The 19,363-nt window shown below is 38.1% G+C and overlaps 1 protein-coding gene across 6 annotated transcripts in view; it reads left to right on the top strand.

Annotated features, from left to right (window-relative positions):
* The window catches only part of LOC126334926 (glutamyl aminopeptidase-like), a 431,383-nt gene extending 421,565 nt beyond the window's left edge, over window positions 1–9,818 (top strand). For all 6 annotated transcript variants that reach the window (XM_049997648.1, XM_049997649.1, XM_049997652.1 and 3 more), the window contains 3 exons: window positions 1,646–1,759; window positions 3,829–3,937; window positions 9,224–9,818. In XM_049997648.1, the coding sequence (XP_049853605.1) occupies window positions 1,646–1,759; window positions 3,829–3,937; window positions 9,224–9,376 (376 nt within the window). In that variant the 3' untranslated portion in view covers window positions 9,377–9,818. The remainder of the gene's footprint in view (window positions 1–1,645; window positions 1,760–3,828; window positions 3,938–9,223) is intronic.
* The last annotated feature ends 9,545 nt before the right edge of the window (window positions 9,819–19,363 follow it).

The raw sequence follows: 19,363 nt of genomic DNA, 5'->3' as shown, positions 1-19,363 counted from the left end.
TTATGTTGTAAAATATATTTACACAGAGACAATATTAAGAGAGATTTATTACGCAAAAATATAATGTTAAATATAAATTGCCAGACAGAAAGAGGAAAGCATCTAGAAGACATGATCAGATGTCAGTGTAACTTCATACATGTACACACCATTGGCAAGTATGTAAATGACCAGAGCTGCATTTCTCTCTGTTAGTTAGAACAGCCACTGAAGTGCATTAATGTTGTTCATGTTTAGTGTTGTTACCATGCCTGGTAGGGTATTAAGAGTCATGAACAGCACTAGGTGTTAAGTGATCACTGTGAAGGACATGGAGATACCACATACTTGTCTGAGACAGTACTATCAGCATCTGATAGAATTTGAAACAGGTGTCAATGTGGGTCTCCATTTGGCCAGCTGGCTGAATCATGCAGCATCCACATTTGTGGGACATTCAGACGTGACAGAGACCTGATGTTAGACTGCACCAGTATTTGAGATTAGGTTCACTAATCATCAACATTCTGGTTGAACATGTCTGACTACCACAAGGGAGGATCACCATACTGTCCACCAAGAACATCACAACCTTTTCACATCTGTGCCTGCCATCCAAGAAACAATATTCTGTGTCATCCTGCACGTTTTGACAGAGACTAACAGCAGCTGGACTAGGGAATTACTGTCCCATGTGTAGGCTGCCTGTTACACCACAGTGGCACCATGATCGGGGAGCATGGACTGCTGATGAATGTCATTGCAGTGTGTTCATAAATTAATTGTGATTTCATCGGAAAGTATGACAGTGACCTTGTTTGGAGAGAGACAGTGGCATTACTCATGGTATCACAGTGAGGGGAGCCATTGGGAAATTCAGGCACAGTGGTATATGACAGTCCTGACAAGCTCATATTTTACCTCACATGTGGCAGTATCATGGAGTCATTTTTTAAAAGGGTGACACTCATCCAAACATGACACATGTCTCTACAAACTGTCTGTATGGTGTTGAGGTAGTTATTTGACTGGCAAGTTCCCCAGAACTGTCCCTAATTGAACATGTGTGGGACTAACTCAGCTTTCAAGTCTATCCCAGTGTCATTATCTGGGGTATTAAGGACTGTTAACAACAGTTGTGGGCCAGATTGCATTAAAAGATGATATAGCAGCTTTATGACACCTTTCTCAAACATATCAGTGTATACAGCCAGGCCAGGGGAGCAGGAATGCAATGTTGTACTTATTAGTGGGCTCATTATACCAAGTATTATAAATTGAACCCAGTTTTGTAATCATCACATCACATCTCAAATTGTGAAGTGTCATTTTGTTTTCTTCTCCCCTTCTTGATGTTTCGCATTTGCTATCAGGCAGTGTATCGGATAGTGGAAAATCATAAGTGGGATAGAAACTGTAGAATGGATGGCACTAGCCACTGGTTATGTGAAAGACACATTGAGCTGTCTGTAGAAATATAAACAAGAATGTGAACACAGTTGCTCAGATTACAGCTTCCATTCATCTTCACATAATAATGGTACATGTACAACTACAGTGCCAATTCCAGTTATTTTATAAATTACAGATAATTTTCTCTTGAGTATTATTGGTATTAACACAAGTAAAATATATTTTTATGTCTTATTGTATTATTCTTATTCAGGTACCTCAACTACACAAAGGATGAGAGCTTGATAAGATCACAGGACTTCTTTACAGTCATTGGCTACATTTCGGGCAATCCTGTGGGCAGTCAAATTATTTGGGATTTCTATAGGTAATTTTTTAAAATAAATTTGTCCTGTCAAACACTAAAATTAGTATTAATTTTAAGGAAAAACTAACAGATATGCAAAATATTACAGTTTTCATTAATTCATGTATGCAATAAAAATGCACAGATTATACTTTAACTTTTCTCTCCAGTACTTAGTTCTACTGACATCTTGAGGTACTGGGTTCCTGCAGGGCATCAGTGTAACACTGATACCCAGCAGAACACCCAACACATCAAGATGTCAACAAATTTATGGGTAAGCCTGAAAAGAAGTACATTTATTTCTACTGATATTTGTGATAACATTCTTAATTTGAATTCCTTAAAGAACTTGACTGGAAGGACACGTGTGAAAATTTAGAGTGGTAGAAATAATAACAATGAATGAAGAGTACTTTGCTATTATGTTGTGTGGCTTGTGCAGTGTGGCAACGAAATTTCAATGGGGCACCACTGAGGAAGGTGTGGTAGCACTAAGGATGGGGATGATTTCATTTGAAGTTGGTGCCAAGAAGTTTCTTTCGCACATGCCCCAGTAGTGACAATGCATTGGCCAAATGAACAGTGTGTAGTTATGGTAAAGACCTACTGTTCTAACAATCAGTCACTTGTTGCTGTGCAGTATAAATTTTATGCACACTTCAATACAGCAACCTTAAGTCCTGTTCCCAGCCAGCAGTCAGATGTTTTGTAGGTTGACTCCTTTAGGGCCACTGACAATTTACAAACAAGAAGAATGGGGGGGGGGGGGGGGGGGGGGTTCCATGGCCCATGAGTTCGCCACTGAATGTCAAAGGAGTAAGTTAGTGATTTTTACAATCTCTTTGGCACTTACCAGTCAAGCATACATTTTCCCTTTAACTTTCTGATTCTTCTGTGAGACAAATTTTTCATAACCACCTCCATTTTTAATTTCTAATTTGGTTGTGGTGCAAGTACTCTGTGGATGTAATTTTTCTGCTAGTCAGAATGTGAGTGAAGAGTTGTTTGTAAAGTAACCTCATAATGTGCAAATGTTCTTCAGTTATCAGGTTATCAGACGCACTTTCAGCTGGCTTGGTGTGCGGATAAATAAAACTTGTGCTACTGCAGTGTCAACAGTCCCAGAAAATGTAATGAAAGGGCCCTTCATTCAGAACATGCGACTGTTTGGTATACATTGCCAAGAATAGGGATCATTGGTCCTTGTGGTTTGAAGAAAACAAGTGTCATTAAATATAAATTCTCACTGATTTGTCTACGTTAGTGAGCCTTGCACAAATTGATGTTTAGTATGTGTGGTTTCAGCAATATGGGGCCATAGCACACACAGTTCGAACTACAATACATGCATTGTGGAAAAAGTTCTGTGAGCACCTGATCTTCTTGAAGGGCAATCATCTGTGGCTGGCATGTCAAAGTTTAGCCTCCCTTGTGATTCTTTTTTTTTTTTAATAGGGACATCTACAATACATTGTTTGCATGTCAAGGGACCCTCGCATAGTTAAAGGAGAATTCTCACAAAGAAACAGCCTGCGTACCAATTGCTATCCCCAAAAACGAAGTTTCAAGATTCAAGTAAATCATTGAATTGATAATTTGGGTATAATTTCCTAGATATCATTTACTTTTTATTTTTTATTTATTTATTTATTTTTATTGAGCTTTCAAATTTGCAAGTTTCGTAGCATTCATGTATCTTTTGATCTAGCATTTAGGCTAGTTTGTATGATTTTAAACAAATTCATCTTCATCATGTCCATTTTCTACTTTTGAAAAGCAGATGTGTTGTTTGGTTTCAGTAGATGAAGACTGAACAGTAATTTTCTCGTCATCTTGTCAACATGCTTGTAACATCTGCTAATTTTAAACACAACCTATCTCTCATTCTTGTATTCTGCAGCTTTTACTTTTGGCTTCCATTACTTGAGTGCATTATATGAAAATGTAATAAGTGATGCATGTTAGTACAGAGAAATATAATTTCATTTGTCTTAAATCTTTTAAAATAGGGTAGATCCTTTCGCCTTAAAGTAGTTTTCAACTTAAGTGACATTTTGCACATAAAATCATGAGACTTTTTGTTTCAGAAATGAGTGGGAATACTTAGTGGAGAGATTCACACTGAACAATAGATACTTAGGCCAGTTAATTCGGACTATAACAAAGTACTTTAGTTCACAAGAAAAACTCGATGAGGTGAGTAAACAGAACTCTGGTATGTGTTTTAATGTCTAAGCAGTAAATATTAGAAAGGGAGATAAAAATCAGCAGCTGTCTCTTTAAAGCATAAACAAATACTTTTCATTCTGTTGACTTTCAGTGTGCTATATACTTGATTGCTACAAGACCTCTGGCAAGCCCTGCGCACCTTTAAGCCTGGTGCTGTATCAGTTAATAGATAGAGGAAATACAATGTTAAGTCTACTGATCTCAACACTGCCCTTAACATACCCTTCTTGACATACTAGGTACTGGTGGAAGATCACAGCAGCAGTCACATCTCCAGTTACTCAAAACTAGTGAATGGCATATCACAAAGAGGGCAAAGTATTCTAGAAGCTCATGTACTATTTGAGCATTCATTTATTTAATATTGCCAACCAGGTCATTCTTAAAAGCAAAGTACTCGAGGATCCTTTGGCCCTTTAAGTATGGCACTTTAGTGAAGACCATCACATTAAGCTGTGGGCTTCCAAGTTACTGGAACAAAGGTTACCTATGGGGAATCTCATACCACTGCAGACAGAAAAGAGAGAATCCCTTTGCCTTTGTCAGAGTATTCTCTCATTGAGTTGTTGCTGCATGGATTTAGTTGATTCTACCAGAAAACAAAAATCTAGAAAATGCCGGTCTTGGTCATAAATACCCTCCTCAGACATGAAATTTTTGGCCCTTTGGCGCAAGCCAATCAGCTATCAAGCTATTATGGATGACATGATTGGGATGGAAAATGAGTGCAAAAGAAGTTTCTCACCCATAACTGTGACTAGCTATGTGTGTTTGCTCCTTTTGCACCAACTGAGATGGAGGGCCTTGGACACTGATTAGCAGAAACATGACACAGGATTCCCCTTTCACCAATCCTGAGCTTAATTCTCCTCTGTGTCTGGATGAGGGCTTACATAGCCTCTCTGGTCCATTTTTACATTTACATTCTGCTCTGCATTTTTTTAAAATGATTAATATGTGTTTAAAATTTGCTCCTGCTGGAGGTTGTCCTTTGAAATCTATGTATTATTTTATTTTCCACAATGATGACACCATAGTGAGAAGAAATAGATAGCGCTATTTTTGGACAAAGAAGGCCTCATCCTCTCTTGGGATGTCCTCTCAGAGAAACTAGACAGTATTTTTCTCTCTACCTTGTATCCCATCATCTGGGGGTTTCAGAAGAAGACCCCAGGACACCAAATTCAGCATGATGGTCCTTTGTTTTCGTAACCTGCCCTGCCATATTTGACAATAAAAACTGGTAATTAAATAAATGCTGAAATTCGGCACTTTACCCACTAGAATGATCCTCTTCACAAGGATACCAATTTAATTTATAGTAAGCCTCATATTTTAATCACCATACTTGAGAACTAAACAAATTAAAAGTTTGTAATCCAAAGATTATAATTTCAATCAGAGTAGTAAGTCAGATCAGTTTTGGCTCATGTCTGGCACAAGTACATCTTTTGTCTTATTCTTTTTACATTATTTTTGCATCAGTTATGATGAGTTCCGATACCGAATATATATTTATTAGTTGGCGTTTTGACATAAAACCTGTACCTTGAAGACTGTGCAGGTCATTTTCAAAATTCTTTTTGTCTGTGATCTATTGCAAAAATATTGTTATTTTGTTGATCATTTACTTCATAAGCCAAAACTAACTATTAATAATATTTAAATAAAAGAAAAAGGAATAAAAACAGAAAATTAGGAAATATCAAGATTGAAGGTGGTGAGAGAGAAAAACATCATTAAATGTATATTAAGAAAAGCTGATAGGTGTAGTGTTACTATCTACAGTTGTTTGTGACACTTTAAACAGTAACATGATCACCAAATAGTTCAGAATTTGAATTTTTCTGTATCTTCATGATGATACTCCTTTTCACAAAGTACCGGGTTATCAAAAAGTCAGTATAAATTTGAAAACTTAATAAACCACAGAATAATGTAGATAGAGAAGTAAAAATTGACACAAATGCTTGGAATGACATGGGGTTTTATTAGAACAAAAAAAAAGTTCACAGAGTTTCCAACTAATGGCGCCGGACAGCAAAACATCAGTGATTGCGCATGACAGTCGTGTATAAAAGGAGCTGTAATGAGAGAGAGAATCAGATGCGCCAGCAGTCGCAGCATGTTGACGTTACCTGAAAAGGCGCTTTTAGTGAAGCTATATTATCAGAATGGGGAATGAGCTAGTTCAGCGTTACGATCCTTACGATCCTATCACCATAGGAAGGGGATTCAAATGGGTAAAGGTCCGTTGACAAATGCAGCTGTGGTGAGAATGATTTCGAAGTTTGAAGCCACGGGTTGTTTAGACGATAGACCCTGTAGTGGCTGACTGAGCACAAGGCGTAATGCTGCTGAGACAGTTCAGGAAGAAATGGAGACTGTAGCGGGATCTTCTATGCACCAGGAAGGCAGCGCTTTTGCAGTCGCACGTCGCACCGGCATTCCATACACTACTGTTTAGTTGGCACTTAGGCATACCCTCCGATGCTATCCGTACAAAATCCATTGGCATCATGAACTGTTACCTGGTGATTTAGTGAAGCGGAGGGCATTTGCAGTGTGGGCGGTTCAAAAGATGACGGAAGATGACGATTGGTTGAGTAACATGTTGTGGACCAACGAAGCTCATTTCAGGCTCCGAGGGTCTGTCAACGCCCACAACTGCAGAATTTGGGCTACCGAAAATCCTAGAACTGTCGTGGAAACTCCATTACACGGCGAGAAAGTCACGGTATGGGTTGGATTTACCACATCTACTGTTATCGGGCCTTTTTTCTTAGAGGAAATGTGTGATTCTGGTTTAGTAACTGCCACTGTGATGGGTGAGAGGTACACTGATATGTTACAGAATCGCATCATCCGCAGCCTGGCTGATAAACACCTGCTGGAACGTACGATGTTTATGCAGGATGGCACTCCACCCCATATTGCTAGATGCGTGAAAGATCTTTTGTGCGCATCGTTTGGTGATGATTGTGTTCTCAGCAGCCACTTTCGTCATGCTTGGCCTCCCAGGTCCCCAGACCTCAGTCCATGCGATTATTGGCGTTGGGGTTACCTGAAGTCGCAAGTGTATCGTGATCGACTGACATCTCTAGGGATGCTGAAAGACAACATCCGACGCCAATGCCTCACCATAACTCCGGACATGCTTTACAGTGCTGTTCATAACATTATTCCTTAACTACAGCTATTGTTGAGGAATGATGGTGCATATATTGAGCATTTCCTGTAAAGAACTTCATCTTTGCTTTGTCTTACTTTGTTATGCTAATTATTGCTGTTCTGTTTAGGTGAAGCGCCAACTGTCGGACATTTTTTTAACTTTTGTATTTTTTTGTTCTAATAAAACCCCATGTCATTCCAAGCATGGGTGTCAATTTGTACCTCTCTATCTACATTATTCCGTGATTTATTCAGTTTTCAAATTTACACTGACCATTTGATCACCAGGTATGTATTTGCTAAAGTGACCTATCCAAAGCAATGATCTGAACCCCATTTTGAGAGAAACTAGGCTGTTATGTGCATCCAAATGAATTCACTCAAACCTCAACAACTACTATGGAGCTTGTTCCAGTATGCCAGAACTTAGTAAATGACATGGTAACTTAAACAATGTTAATTGATTCTTTCATCAATACTTGGTAGAATAAATTCATAACTATAAACACATAACACAAAATCATGGGTATTCTACAACATTAAGAAACATCCACACCTTTGTGCTTTTCATTTTTAATTCAAACATCTTCTAAACACTGGAGATCACTACCAAAAATGCTAACTCACCTCCTTAGAACCGACATTGTCAGAAAAGTTTTCAGTCTTTGATATCCAAAGTAAATAGAGAACTCACAAGGACTGATGAACTGTGTGTCCTTCATGAAACTAGAAATGAGTACTGAATTAATTGTGAGATCAGCAAATGGGCCGTAACAAGAAGCAGCACAAGAAAAACAACTGGGTCGAAGGTGAAATAGGAATGAAATGAAAGGCAAAAAGAGTTAAACAGAGTCTGATACAGCACTTTTTTGTACGAGAATTAACTTTCTTCCTTTTCAAAAGTGAGCATAGTAAACAAAAATGTAAAACTTAAAGTAAGGAGAATACTGAAAAAATGAAAAGAATAAACAGTTTCTATTTATTAATTATTTTATGTTATAAATAATCAAGAGATTCAGTGGCAAGAGAAGTAAAATAATATTGCCATTAAAACTAGTGTAAATACAGTAGTTATTCAGGTTAAAAATTAAATGACTGTGTATATGACAACAGCATGGCTTATAAAGCTATATGTAGCACAAAGAAGTTAAAAAAAAAAAAACTCTTATTCAGGTGCATACTTGGGATCTAATGGAGCAAAGTAAAATACATGGAGGTTGTTTTTTCATTCATTTGTTCATTCACACACCACACCACACAGCTTCCATCATAGAGGAAAATCTGGAAATGTAAAACAAATCAAAGTTTACATTAAAAAACAAAAAAAGGATTTAACACTAAACTGTACAAAGTATTATCAATACACTATCACTGCACTGTTATATACTACTTTTGCTTACACAAGCTCTAGATAACATGATTTTCTATATTGATATTCATCAACAAATAAGTATTCTCTATAATTGTATTGATATGGCCCTGTTAACAGTTAACATTTTTGCATCTCATTTTTCTAACAGGAGTCATCTATCATTGAATCCAGATGGTGAGATTATTTTTATATATTTATTAAAGCAAAGGGTAAACAAATTACAGTATGATTTAAAACAGGTACATGAAGTAAATTATCATTTATTCACTTATTAATCTTCTCAGTAAAGTTCACACAAATGAATGAGCTGAAACAATTGCTTAGTATGTAGTAGAGTATATAGTAGGATATAATAGAGGGAAACATTCCACGTGGGAAAAATATATCTAAAAACAAAGAAGATGTGATTTACCAAACAAAAGCGCTGGTAGGTTGATAGACACACAAACAAACACAAACAGTGGACATTCATATACATAAAAGTTTCAACTTTGCTTTTGAACTTGTATTGTCCTTCAAAACACTAAATTTGTGCACAATGTAGTTGGATTCTTCCAGTACTGTGGTCTGATTGAAAATGTAGCTCTCGTGTGTGTGTATTTTCTCTTCTAAATATTATTTCAGTGAGTGAAACCATTGGAGTTGTCTTATTATATTTTATAAATTATGTTGGTGTATTGCAGTTATTCATTTTCATGTGGTTGTTGCAGATGAAAGCATTCTTCGAAAAGTATCCAGAGGCTGGTGCTGGAACAGCAGCACGCAGTCAGGCACTTGAGACAGTTGAAGGAAATATACAGTGGCTTAGTAGCTATCATGACACAATCAAAATGTGGCTTTCTGTGAAACCAATTCCATCTTGAAAAATAAATGCTGACAGTCTACGGAGCTTTAAGTGCTACAGACATTATGTCTACCACATACAACAACTTAAGTAGTTGTTTAACTTTTATTTAACTAAAAAAAAAATTCAAATGAACCTTGTAAAAAAGAAATGTGATGTTACCTGCTGCAGATGAAACACAGTGTGTAATGTAAATATATGATGTTTCATTTGTGACTATTGTCAGAGAAGTGCAGATTCAAAACATTTTTCATATATGTTTAATGATCATACAGATCATGAAGACATTTGAGATGTATCAATATCTTTGCATCAGTGCTGCCTTCAGTGTTGTTAAATAATTCTGTAAATATTATTGTACATCAATCAATTTTTGTTGTGATTATATTTTTATATAAGCAAGTTAATACTGGCTTTGTTTATTTACAGAAATCGGTTTGCAATACATTATTTGAGATAGATTTCCAGCTCTGAGTTCAAATTTTCCTTAAACTAAAAGTTTCAAGTGCATTTTTCTGGTGTTTCAGTGCATATTTATAGTTACACTTCTGCAACCTGCAGTTAGCCTAAACAAGTACTGCTCTTCACATGTTTTATTTGGCCTCATGTTAAGAGAAAATGTTGGTTTATTTTATTTATTGATCCTTTTTGTCTTTTGTGTACATGGGTACAAGTAGATATTGGACAAGTTAGTTAACAATCGGAATGATACTGTGAGAACAGATTTCTGATGATGTTATGGGTGTAATACAACAATAAAGTCATGCAATACATCGTAAGTTTACAACATGAAGCAGTATACATAGATCAGATTTCTAAAATACATGCAAGCCTAAAACAGTGCTGAGACACCTATATACTTTTCAATAACCTGTGTACATAATGGTCAAAGTTTTTACAACACACAAAGTAAAATTGGCATATTGGAAAATCAACATCAAAATCTTAATATATATTTCATCCACATACAATATAGGATAGTATGTATTCATCAGTGCTATTGTACAATTTATTGAAGGGATACATTTTGGAGCAAATTTATAGTTCCTTGCATTTTTACTGTTTTCATGTAATGTGGTAACTTGTTTTAAAGTTTAATCCTGCTTGTGGAGGCCTAAATTATCTCAGTTCTTTTTTCTGCGTTATACCCATACTGTTCCATTTTCTGTCTCATATTATGGTTCATTTCAGAGCATTTTCATTTTGTTCACTGGTTTCTGACTGCAGACAAAAGGCATTTTTAAAGTGGATTCAATAGAATGTAGAATGGACCTGTATTAGTCTAATGTGACATTCACTTTAGTCATATGTAAAGAGGGGTAGCAAAACGTGAAAAATAATCAGTACTCCAACAGTGATTGAATAATGCTCTTGTATTGTTGCAGCATACACACTAAGTCAAGGCTTGCCAAATGCTGCATACTGTGCATAAGGGCGAAAGTGCGGCACAGGTGCACACATCTCAGCCAGCGGGCAAAGCAGAAGAGCGACATCTGGGACCAGACACATGTACCAAACAAGCAGCAATGGCTCTGCTTCCTTGTTTACGTGGTACCAGGAGGACTGAAGCACACTGTATTGCATCCCTCTGATGACTGTAGCCTTACTTGAGATGTACTGAGAAATGGCGAGTGTTGCAAAATAGCAATGAACAGGAGATCTGTATTCTCAGTCATTTAAACATGACTGGGAACTGCAATTCTTCTTTACAACAGTAAGTGAAATCTCATAGTGTTTGATGTGATGCCTAAAAATAGGTGGCCAGCACAAACTCACAATTGAAAGACTCGCAACTCATTTCATAAAGACAAGTGTTATGTACTGGAACAGTGTAGAATGGCAAGCCAAATTAAGTGTACTTAAGAAAATGGATTAGGCATATCAACAGGATTTTAATGTAAGTTATAATAACTGACATGTCTTGAAGCCTTCGTTTCTCGTGTTAAATTCATTTCTACTTTACTGTACTACGTATTGTTTTCAATTTTCCAGTATATCTGCAACGTGAGCAAGTTTTAGAACTGTATTAAGAATAGCAAGGTCTGGGGAACCATTTTCCAGAGGGGAATTTGTAAAAGGCTGTCACATTGGTGATGCAGCACTTTTGTGTCCCACAAATGTTAGCAGGTTTCAAGAAATCGGCCTTTCCAAACAGTGACACAATATATAAGTGTTATGGCCAGCAATGTGCACAGGCAGGTAATAAATAAGGCTCAGAACTTTGTTACTTCCTGTGTTGCATTGGCTGAAGCAACATATCTTATAGATTTAGCTCACACAGTAATACATATATGAGGTTTCAATAGTGCTCTGCATGTAACAGAGGACGTTTTGGACTAAGGGACAATGCCAGGTGTAGACTTACCTCAAACTGTTGAGCAAGCAATTGATGGTATCGGTATGGATTGAAATTGGTTAATCTCAGTGACCATGGATGGAACACCAGCAATGTGAGGCCATCAGATAGGACTCATAGCACTGATGTGCAAAAAGCTCAGACGCACAGAAGAGACGTTGTATAGAATTCACTATGTTCTACATTGAGAGGCACCTTGAGCAAAATCTTTATCATTAAAAAACATCATGCAAATCCTTGTGCATGCTGAAAACTATCTGAGGACAAATGGGCTTACGCATCACCAGTTTTAGCAGTTATTGGAGGAATTAGGAGTGGAGGAAGGGGGCATACTTTACTATACCGAAGTACACTGGCTCAGTTGAGGTAAAATGCTAAAAAGATTTTTTTAATTTATGTTTGGCCACAATACATTTCTTGCATGAGATGAGAAAGAGTGGACTAAAATTAGAAAACACTTCCTGGATATCAGACCTTGCATTACTTGTGGACATTACGTCTCGCATGAACAGCCTGGATGTCAATTTGCATGGTGAAAATAATTTAATTTCTGACAAGATGGAAAAAGTAAATGCTTCTGAAAAGGAGTCTTGCTCTTTGGAAGAGCCAACTATTGTCTGAAAACACTGCGCATTCCCCTTCTCTAGGTTTGGTCCACAAAAGTGCCAGATTTCAATAACACGTGCTAATAATGGTAAAAATTAAGGATCAACTTCAAGCATGATTTATAGGTGTTATATGAGTGTGTCTACTATCATTTGTTGCTTTGCATAGCCACTTTCAGCATCAGTTGAATATACTTCGAATCAACTACAGATGAAGCTGATCGACCTGCAGAGCAATACACGGCTGAAGGTCGAGTTCTTTGCAGTAAGACGTACAAAAGAATTCTACGAAAATTTTCCACAGCAAGTACTTCTACTACTGCATCATGAAGTTGTGAGAGTTATGTCCATGTTCAGATCTACTTATGTGTGTGAAAGATTTTTCTCTGTAATGAAAATGGATAACTCTGGGTTTCAATCAAGTATTAATAACGAAAGTCTTCACAAGTGCTTGAATTTGTCAATGTGCCATGTTTTTGTACCCAATATTAACTTTATCATTCTTTATCACCAATGATAATCTTGTTTCATATTTCTTTCTCTAATTTAAAATTGTTATTCACTAACTGAGCGTCATCCTGCTCCATGTTACATAGGCGAACACTGTTATCTGAAAACTCTGGTATTAAACTGGTTGTTCAGGGTATGTATACATGCTTAAAAATTATGGGCTTACAACCAATCCAGCATGTTTATGCACCATTTGTGTGATGTTTGTATGCAGTGCCATACCTTCCCTTGATGACATTGCCCACTGTGAAGAGAGCACAAGAGTGCCCCAGGTACAGTGTATCCCTGCTAGTGGGTAAAGCGAAGCGACGACATCTGTACTTAGAGACATATACTAAATGAGCAGTGACAGTTCTGTTTCTCTGTTTATGTGTTTAGTAAGTGTGCATGCTGTGACCAGGGAGATGCACATTTGCAGCACCTTCACACGTGCATAATTTCTGGCCAGCCCTGCACTAAATAATACACACCAGCACATGAGGTATTGCAAGGTTCAGCAAGGAAAATATGGTGACAAGTGTTTGCAGGTCTAGAAATATTAAAGGTAACTGTAACTAGCTGTCTTTTATCCCAAAACATAATAAAATACAACAGGTAGTGCATTTGTAGTGGGAACTGAAAATTTGTATCTGATTCAGAACCTGAACAGACTTCCTGCTTATTGCAGGCAGTTGCCATAACCACTAGGCTGTGTGAGCATGCCTCTTGGTATGACATAAACTTCCATGGTCATTGATGTTTCCACCTACGATTTCCAAACACTTCTGTTACAGTTTCCCTGTGGGGTGTGCATGAATAGCAGCACAGGTAACAGGGTCAGTGGGAGACTGTGCCTTTACCCTGTTACAAAACATGTATGTGAAATGAGTTAAATTCACTGAAAGTAAGTGACTGGATAGAGGAGGATGAAATTAATGAAGATGCACAGACACAGAATGAAAGCAGTTCAAACTGGCCAGACATGCCAGATTCCCTATATTATAAATATATATTGGCTACCAAAAATTTTTACCGTACCAGGATTCAAACCCAGATTTCCAGTAGTCTCCACATATATATTATGGAACCCATGGCACAATGCATGGAAGAGAGTATACCATACCATTGTTATCATTCATCTTTCTTATCCCATTCACAAATTGAGAAAGGCAAAAACAATTACTTATATGCCTCTGTATCTGCTCTAGTCATTCTTATTGTATTTTTATAAACCCTACACAAGATGTGCAGTGATGGCAGTAGAATAGTGTCAAATCATTCTTCAAATATAGATTCTTTAGATTTACCCAACAGGGTTTCATAAGAACTATGTCACCTTTGTTCCAAGAATTCCCATTTAAGTTACCAAACTGTTTTTATTACATTTTTTTAGGGGCCATACTGATCGTTCACAAAACTTGCAGCATCTCTCTGAATTAGGCTGATAATTGTTGTCATCCCTACTCAATAAAGATTCTAAACACTGAAAAAATATTCTAGAATTAATCACAGTAGTGTTGTGGATGTGATTTCCTCTACAGTTGCAAGGTTCAGAAACCATGCCTATGATTCCACGTAGGTGAAACACTCCTGACAATAGAAACTAATTGAATACTAGTTATTCTTCATCTTTTGATATATTTGCAACATACACTGTTGATGTTGTTGTGGTCTTCAGTCCGGAGACTGGTTTGATGCAGCTCTCCATGCTACTCTATCCTGTGAAAGCTTCTTCATCCCCCAGTACTTACTGCAACCTGCATCCTTCTGAGTCTGCTTAGTGTATTCATCTCTCGGTCTCCCTCTACAATTTTTACCCTCCGTGCTGCCCTCCAATGCTAAATTTGTGATCCTTTGATGCCTCAGAACATGTCCTCCCAACCGATCCCTTCTTCTAGTCAAGTTGTGCCACAAACTCTTCTTCTCCCTAATTCTATTCAATATCTCCTCATTAGTTATGTGACCTACCCATCTAATCTTCATCATTCTTCTATAGCACCACATTTTGAAAGCTTCTATTCTCTTCTTGTCCAAACTATTTTCGTCCATGTTTCACTTCCATACATGGCTACACTTCATACAAATACTTTCAGAAACGACTTCCTGACATTTAAGTCTATACTCTATGTTAACAAATTTCTCTTCTTAAGAAATGCTTTCCTTGCCATTGCCAGTCTACATTTTATATCCTCTCTTCTTCATCCATCATCAGTTATTTTGCTCCTCAAATAGCAAAACACCCTTACTAATTTAAGCATCTCATTTCCTAACCTAATTCCTGCATCACCCGATTAAATTTGACTACATTCCATTATCCTCGTTTTGCTTTTGTTGATGTTCATCTTATATCCTCCTTTCAAGACACTGTCCGTTCTGTTCAACTACTCTTCCAGGTCCTTTGCTGTCTCTGACAGAATTACAATGTCATCAGCAAACCTCAAAGTTTTTATTTCTTCTCCATGGATTTTAATTCCTACTCCGAACTTTTCTTTTGTTTCCTTTACTGATTGCTCAATATACACATTGAATAACACTGGGGATAGACTACAATCCTGTCTCACTCCCTTCCCAACCACTGCTTCCCTTTCGTGCCCCTCGACTCTTATAACTGCCATCTGGTTTCTGTACAAATTGTAAATAGCCTTTCGCTCCCTGTATTTTACCCCTGCCACCTTCAGAATTTGAAAGAGAGTATTCCAGTCAACATTGTCAAAAGCTTTCTCTAAGTCTACAAATGCTAGAAACGTAGGTTTGCCTTCCTTAATCTTTCTTCTAACATAAGTCGTAAGGTCAGTATTGTCTCACGTGTTCCAATATTTCTACGGAATCCAAATTGGTCTCCCCCAAGGTCGGCTTCTAACAGTTTTTCCATTCGTCTGTAAAGAATTCGTGTTGGTATTTTGCAGCTGTGACTTACTAAACAGATAGTTCGGTAATTTTCACATCTGTCAACACCTGTTTTCTTTGGGATTGGAATTATTATATTCTTCTTGAAGTCTGAGGGTATTTCACCTGTCTCATACATGTTGCTCACCAGATGGTGGAGTTTTGTCAGGACTGGCTCTCCCAAGGCCGTCAGTAGTTCTAATGGAATTTTGTCTACATTAAACTGAATATTGCAATAGATTAATTTGGGACCATTGTAAGAAATATACAAAGAAAATTCTGTTATAAAAAAGCTTTTGGTTGTAATGAGAAATAGACTGAAGCATTTCGTTGACATTGGACAGCTCATGAAACAATGTTAAAATGCACATATCCCTTGGAGTATGTAACTGCAGTATCTCCGCACCCTAGTCCTCAATCAACAAAATTCGAAATAATCTGGATAAATGGTATTCTTGTTGTCCTCTGCAATAAACAAGTGATTTAAAGTGATTAGTGGTCATGTCGACTTGTTGCACGCAGTTGTTGCTACATTGTGCATGTCTGGATTTTTACGTGGTAATGAATGAACCTTCATTGACATCATACCCTGTTACTACTACACGAACCTATACCATCTTACATTATATTACAAAACATGTAACCATGCATATCTTCAGGGCCATTTTAAGACCCAAACAATACAAGACGCCAAAGGGAGACAGGTGCCCAAGTGCAACATTTGCATCATCTACAGTGCGCATCAAAAGTGGTAGCGAAAACCTACTTCGGTGGAACTATACGTGGGGAAATCGGAGAGGGAGGGGGGCAAAATGATAAGCGGTGTGTGTGGAAAAATGCACCCCAACCGGCCCTGCATACCTTTGAATACAAGCCTAAGTACTGTCTTGATTGTGAAAGCCAACAACTAAGCTAGTAAAGAAAATAGCACTTTTGATTCATAGTAAGAACAAAACTTTTTTGCGTTTGCAGCGTTAAATGAAGAACATGACTCTTACTCCTCGCATTCGGGAGGACGACGGTTCAATCCCATGTCCGGCCATCCTGATTTAGGTTTTCCGTGATTTCCCTACATCACTTCAGGCAAATGCCGGGATCATTCCTTTGAAAGGGTACGACCGATTTCCTTCCCCATCCTTCTTTAATTCGAGCTTGTGCTCCGTCTCTAATGACCTCGTTGTCGACGGGACGTTAAACACTAATTTCCTCCTGCCCCTCTGACTCTTACTCCTACCATTCCCAGCATGCATATTACAGCACTGCACTAATTAAAGAATATTTACATTTCTCTGATGTCCCAGCAAAATTAATTTTATGCTTTTTTAATAATATATTATTTTAATATTACAAATAGAATTTGTCTCTTACTGTTCCTTGAGAGAGAGAGAGAGAGAGAGAGAGAGAGAGAGAGAGAAGCAGAAGCAGAAGCAGAAGCAAATATGTTGTGTTGGTGCTTCTGCTCTCTGCCGCAACCACCAGGAAGCGGCTACAAGTTTAGTAGACCTACAGTGCTTTCTAATAATGAATTCAACCTCCCATAGCAAGGGAATTCAATGCTATTTCAGCTGATCAGTTGTTGAGTAGGATATTGGCATCACTTTGTGAAGGGGATCGAGCAGCATTCAACTGGAGTGGTTTAAAGAAACTATGGAAAAGTTAAGGTAGGAAGGCCCAACAAGGATTTGAACATTATAATCTTCCCAAGAACAAGTCTAGTGCCTTCAGAAATGTACCATGTTGTCAGGCATTTCCTAAGCAATGCAGTCCCACTACGAATGGCGTAAATTATAGCTCTTATACTCATTTTTATTAAATATGTTACTCTCATAACTCCAGAACTTTGTTTCCATAATTTCAGCAGATTAATATCGATATAAGTATGTTTTAGAATAATGTTCAGCTGTTCAGTCATCTTTTGCATTTTTTTTAGAACATGAGGCTAACATAATCGAGCCACTTAGTTTCTCATGCATCATTAATTAGAGACAAATAAAAATTCTACGGCATGTTTTATGCAAACATATACATTATTTACTGTGAAACTATGATCGCCAGGTTTAGTGCATTAAAGGGGAAAGCAGAATTGCTTTCCTCGCTTAGCGTACTGTAAAGGTATCCTTTCAGCCGTTCCTTTTGAACAGATGATGCAACCACGAGATAAGCGTTGCCACCTTCGCGCGTGCTACCCTGGCTCTAGTTGTGAAGTTTTTGTCAGAACAGCTGGTAAACGTCTTTCCCTTGAACTTAACATCCATGACTGATGCAACCTGCCGCCCGCAAAACTGGTCGCCCTTGTTTCACTATCGCAACATCATTTTGGATACTGTATTTAGTACGTCTTCATTTACACTGCTTTTATCGTCTATTCAAGTGTGTTTTTTACAATACGCTACTGACGTCTACAGATAGAATGAACGACAGTGAGACAACCAACAGCAAGAATTTTTACTTCCTGATTCGGGTTTTGGTTTAGGTTTGCGTGATACCTTTTTCCGCTTAGCTGTTGCTTTCGAAGTATACTACTTGGTACCATATGTCTGTCAGTCCTGGAGATATGTTAGATCCGATGTTCTGGCATAGTTTCCTAATGAGGTGGTGCATTGTCATATCTGGGACAGCTGTTCAAATCCCCGTTCGTCCAGCAACTTTTGAGCTATCCGTGATTTCCCTGAAACGCCCGATGCAAATTCTAAGACGGTTCCTCTGAAACGACACTGCCGATCTCCTTTCCCATTCTTGAAACAATCCGAGCTCTTGTTCTGTCTCTAATGACCTCGTCGTCGACGGAACATTGAATTCTAATCTTCTTTCTTTCCTTCTAGCATAGTCGCCTTCCTTAAAACAGTTTTCGGTTAGACGAAACAAAGGATAAATCCCGTAGGAGGTGTACGTTTTATGTGCCAGGATCTACTTTGCATAGCTGAATACTTTTCCTAGATCCAAATAACACGTGAAAATATCTTGTTACACTACTGGCCATTAAAATTGCTACACCACGAAGATGACGTGCTACAGACGCGAAATTTAACCGACAGGAAGAAGATGCTGTGATATGCAAATGATTAGCTTTTAAGAGCATTCACACAGGGTTGGCGCTGGTGGCGACACGTACAACGTGCTGACGTAAGGAAAGTTTCCATCCGATTTCTCATACACAAACAGCAGTTGACCGGCGTTTGTGATGCCCTGTGTAAGGAGGAGAAATGCGTACCATCACGTTTCCGACTTTGATAAAGGTCGGATTGTAGCCTATCGCGATTGCGGTTTATCGTATCGCGACATTGCTGCTCGCATTGGTCGAGATCCAATGACTGTTAGCAGAATATGGAATCGGTGGGTTCAGGAGGGTAATACGGAATGCTGTGCTGGATCCCAATGGCCTCGTATCACTAGCAGCCGAGATGACAGGCATCTTATCCGCATGACTGTAACGGATCGTGCAGCCACGTCTCGATCCCTGAGTCAACAGATGGGGACGTTTGCAAGACAAAGAACAGTTCGAGAACGTTTGCAGTAGCATGGACTATCAGCTCGGAGACCATGGTTGCGGTTACCCTTGACGCTGCATTACAGACAGGAGCGCCTGCGATAGTGTACTCAGCGACGAATCTGGGTGCACGAATGGCAAAACGTCATTTTAGGATGAATCTAGGTTCTGTTTACAGCATCA

Source organism: Schistocerca gregaria, chromosome 2, assembly GCF_023897955.1.
Source record: "Schistocerca gregaria isolate iqSchGreg1 chromosome 2, iqSchGreg1.2, whole genome shotgun sequence".
In the NCBI taxonomy this organism is placed as follows: domain Eukaryota; kingdom Metazoa; phylum Arthropoda; class Insecta; order Orthoptera; family Acrididae; genus Schistocerca; species Schistocerca gregaria.
The sequence above is the reverse complement of the archived record's forward strand: the minus strand, read 5'-3'. Positions and strand labels throughout refer to the sequence as shown.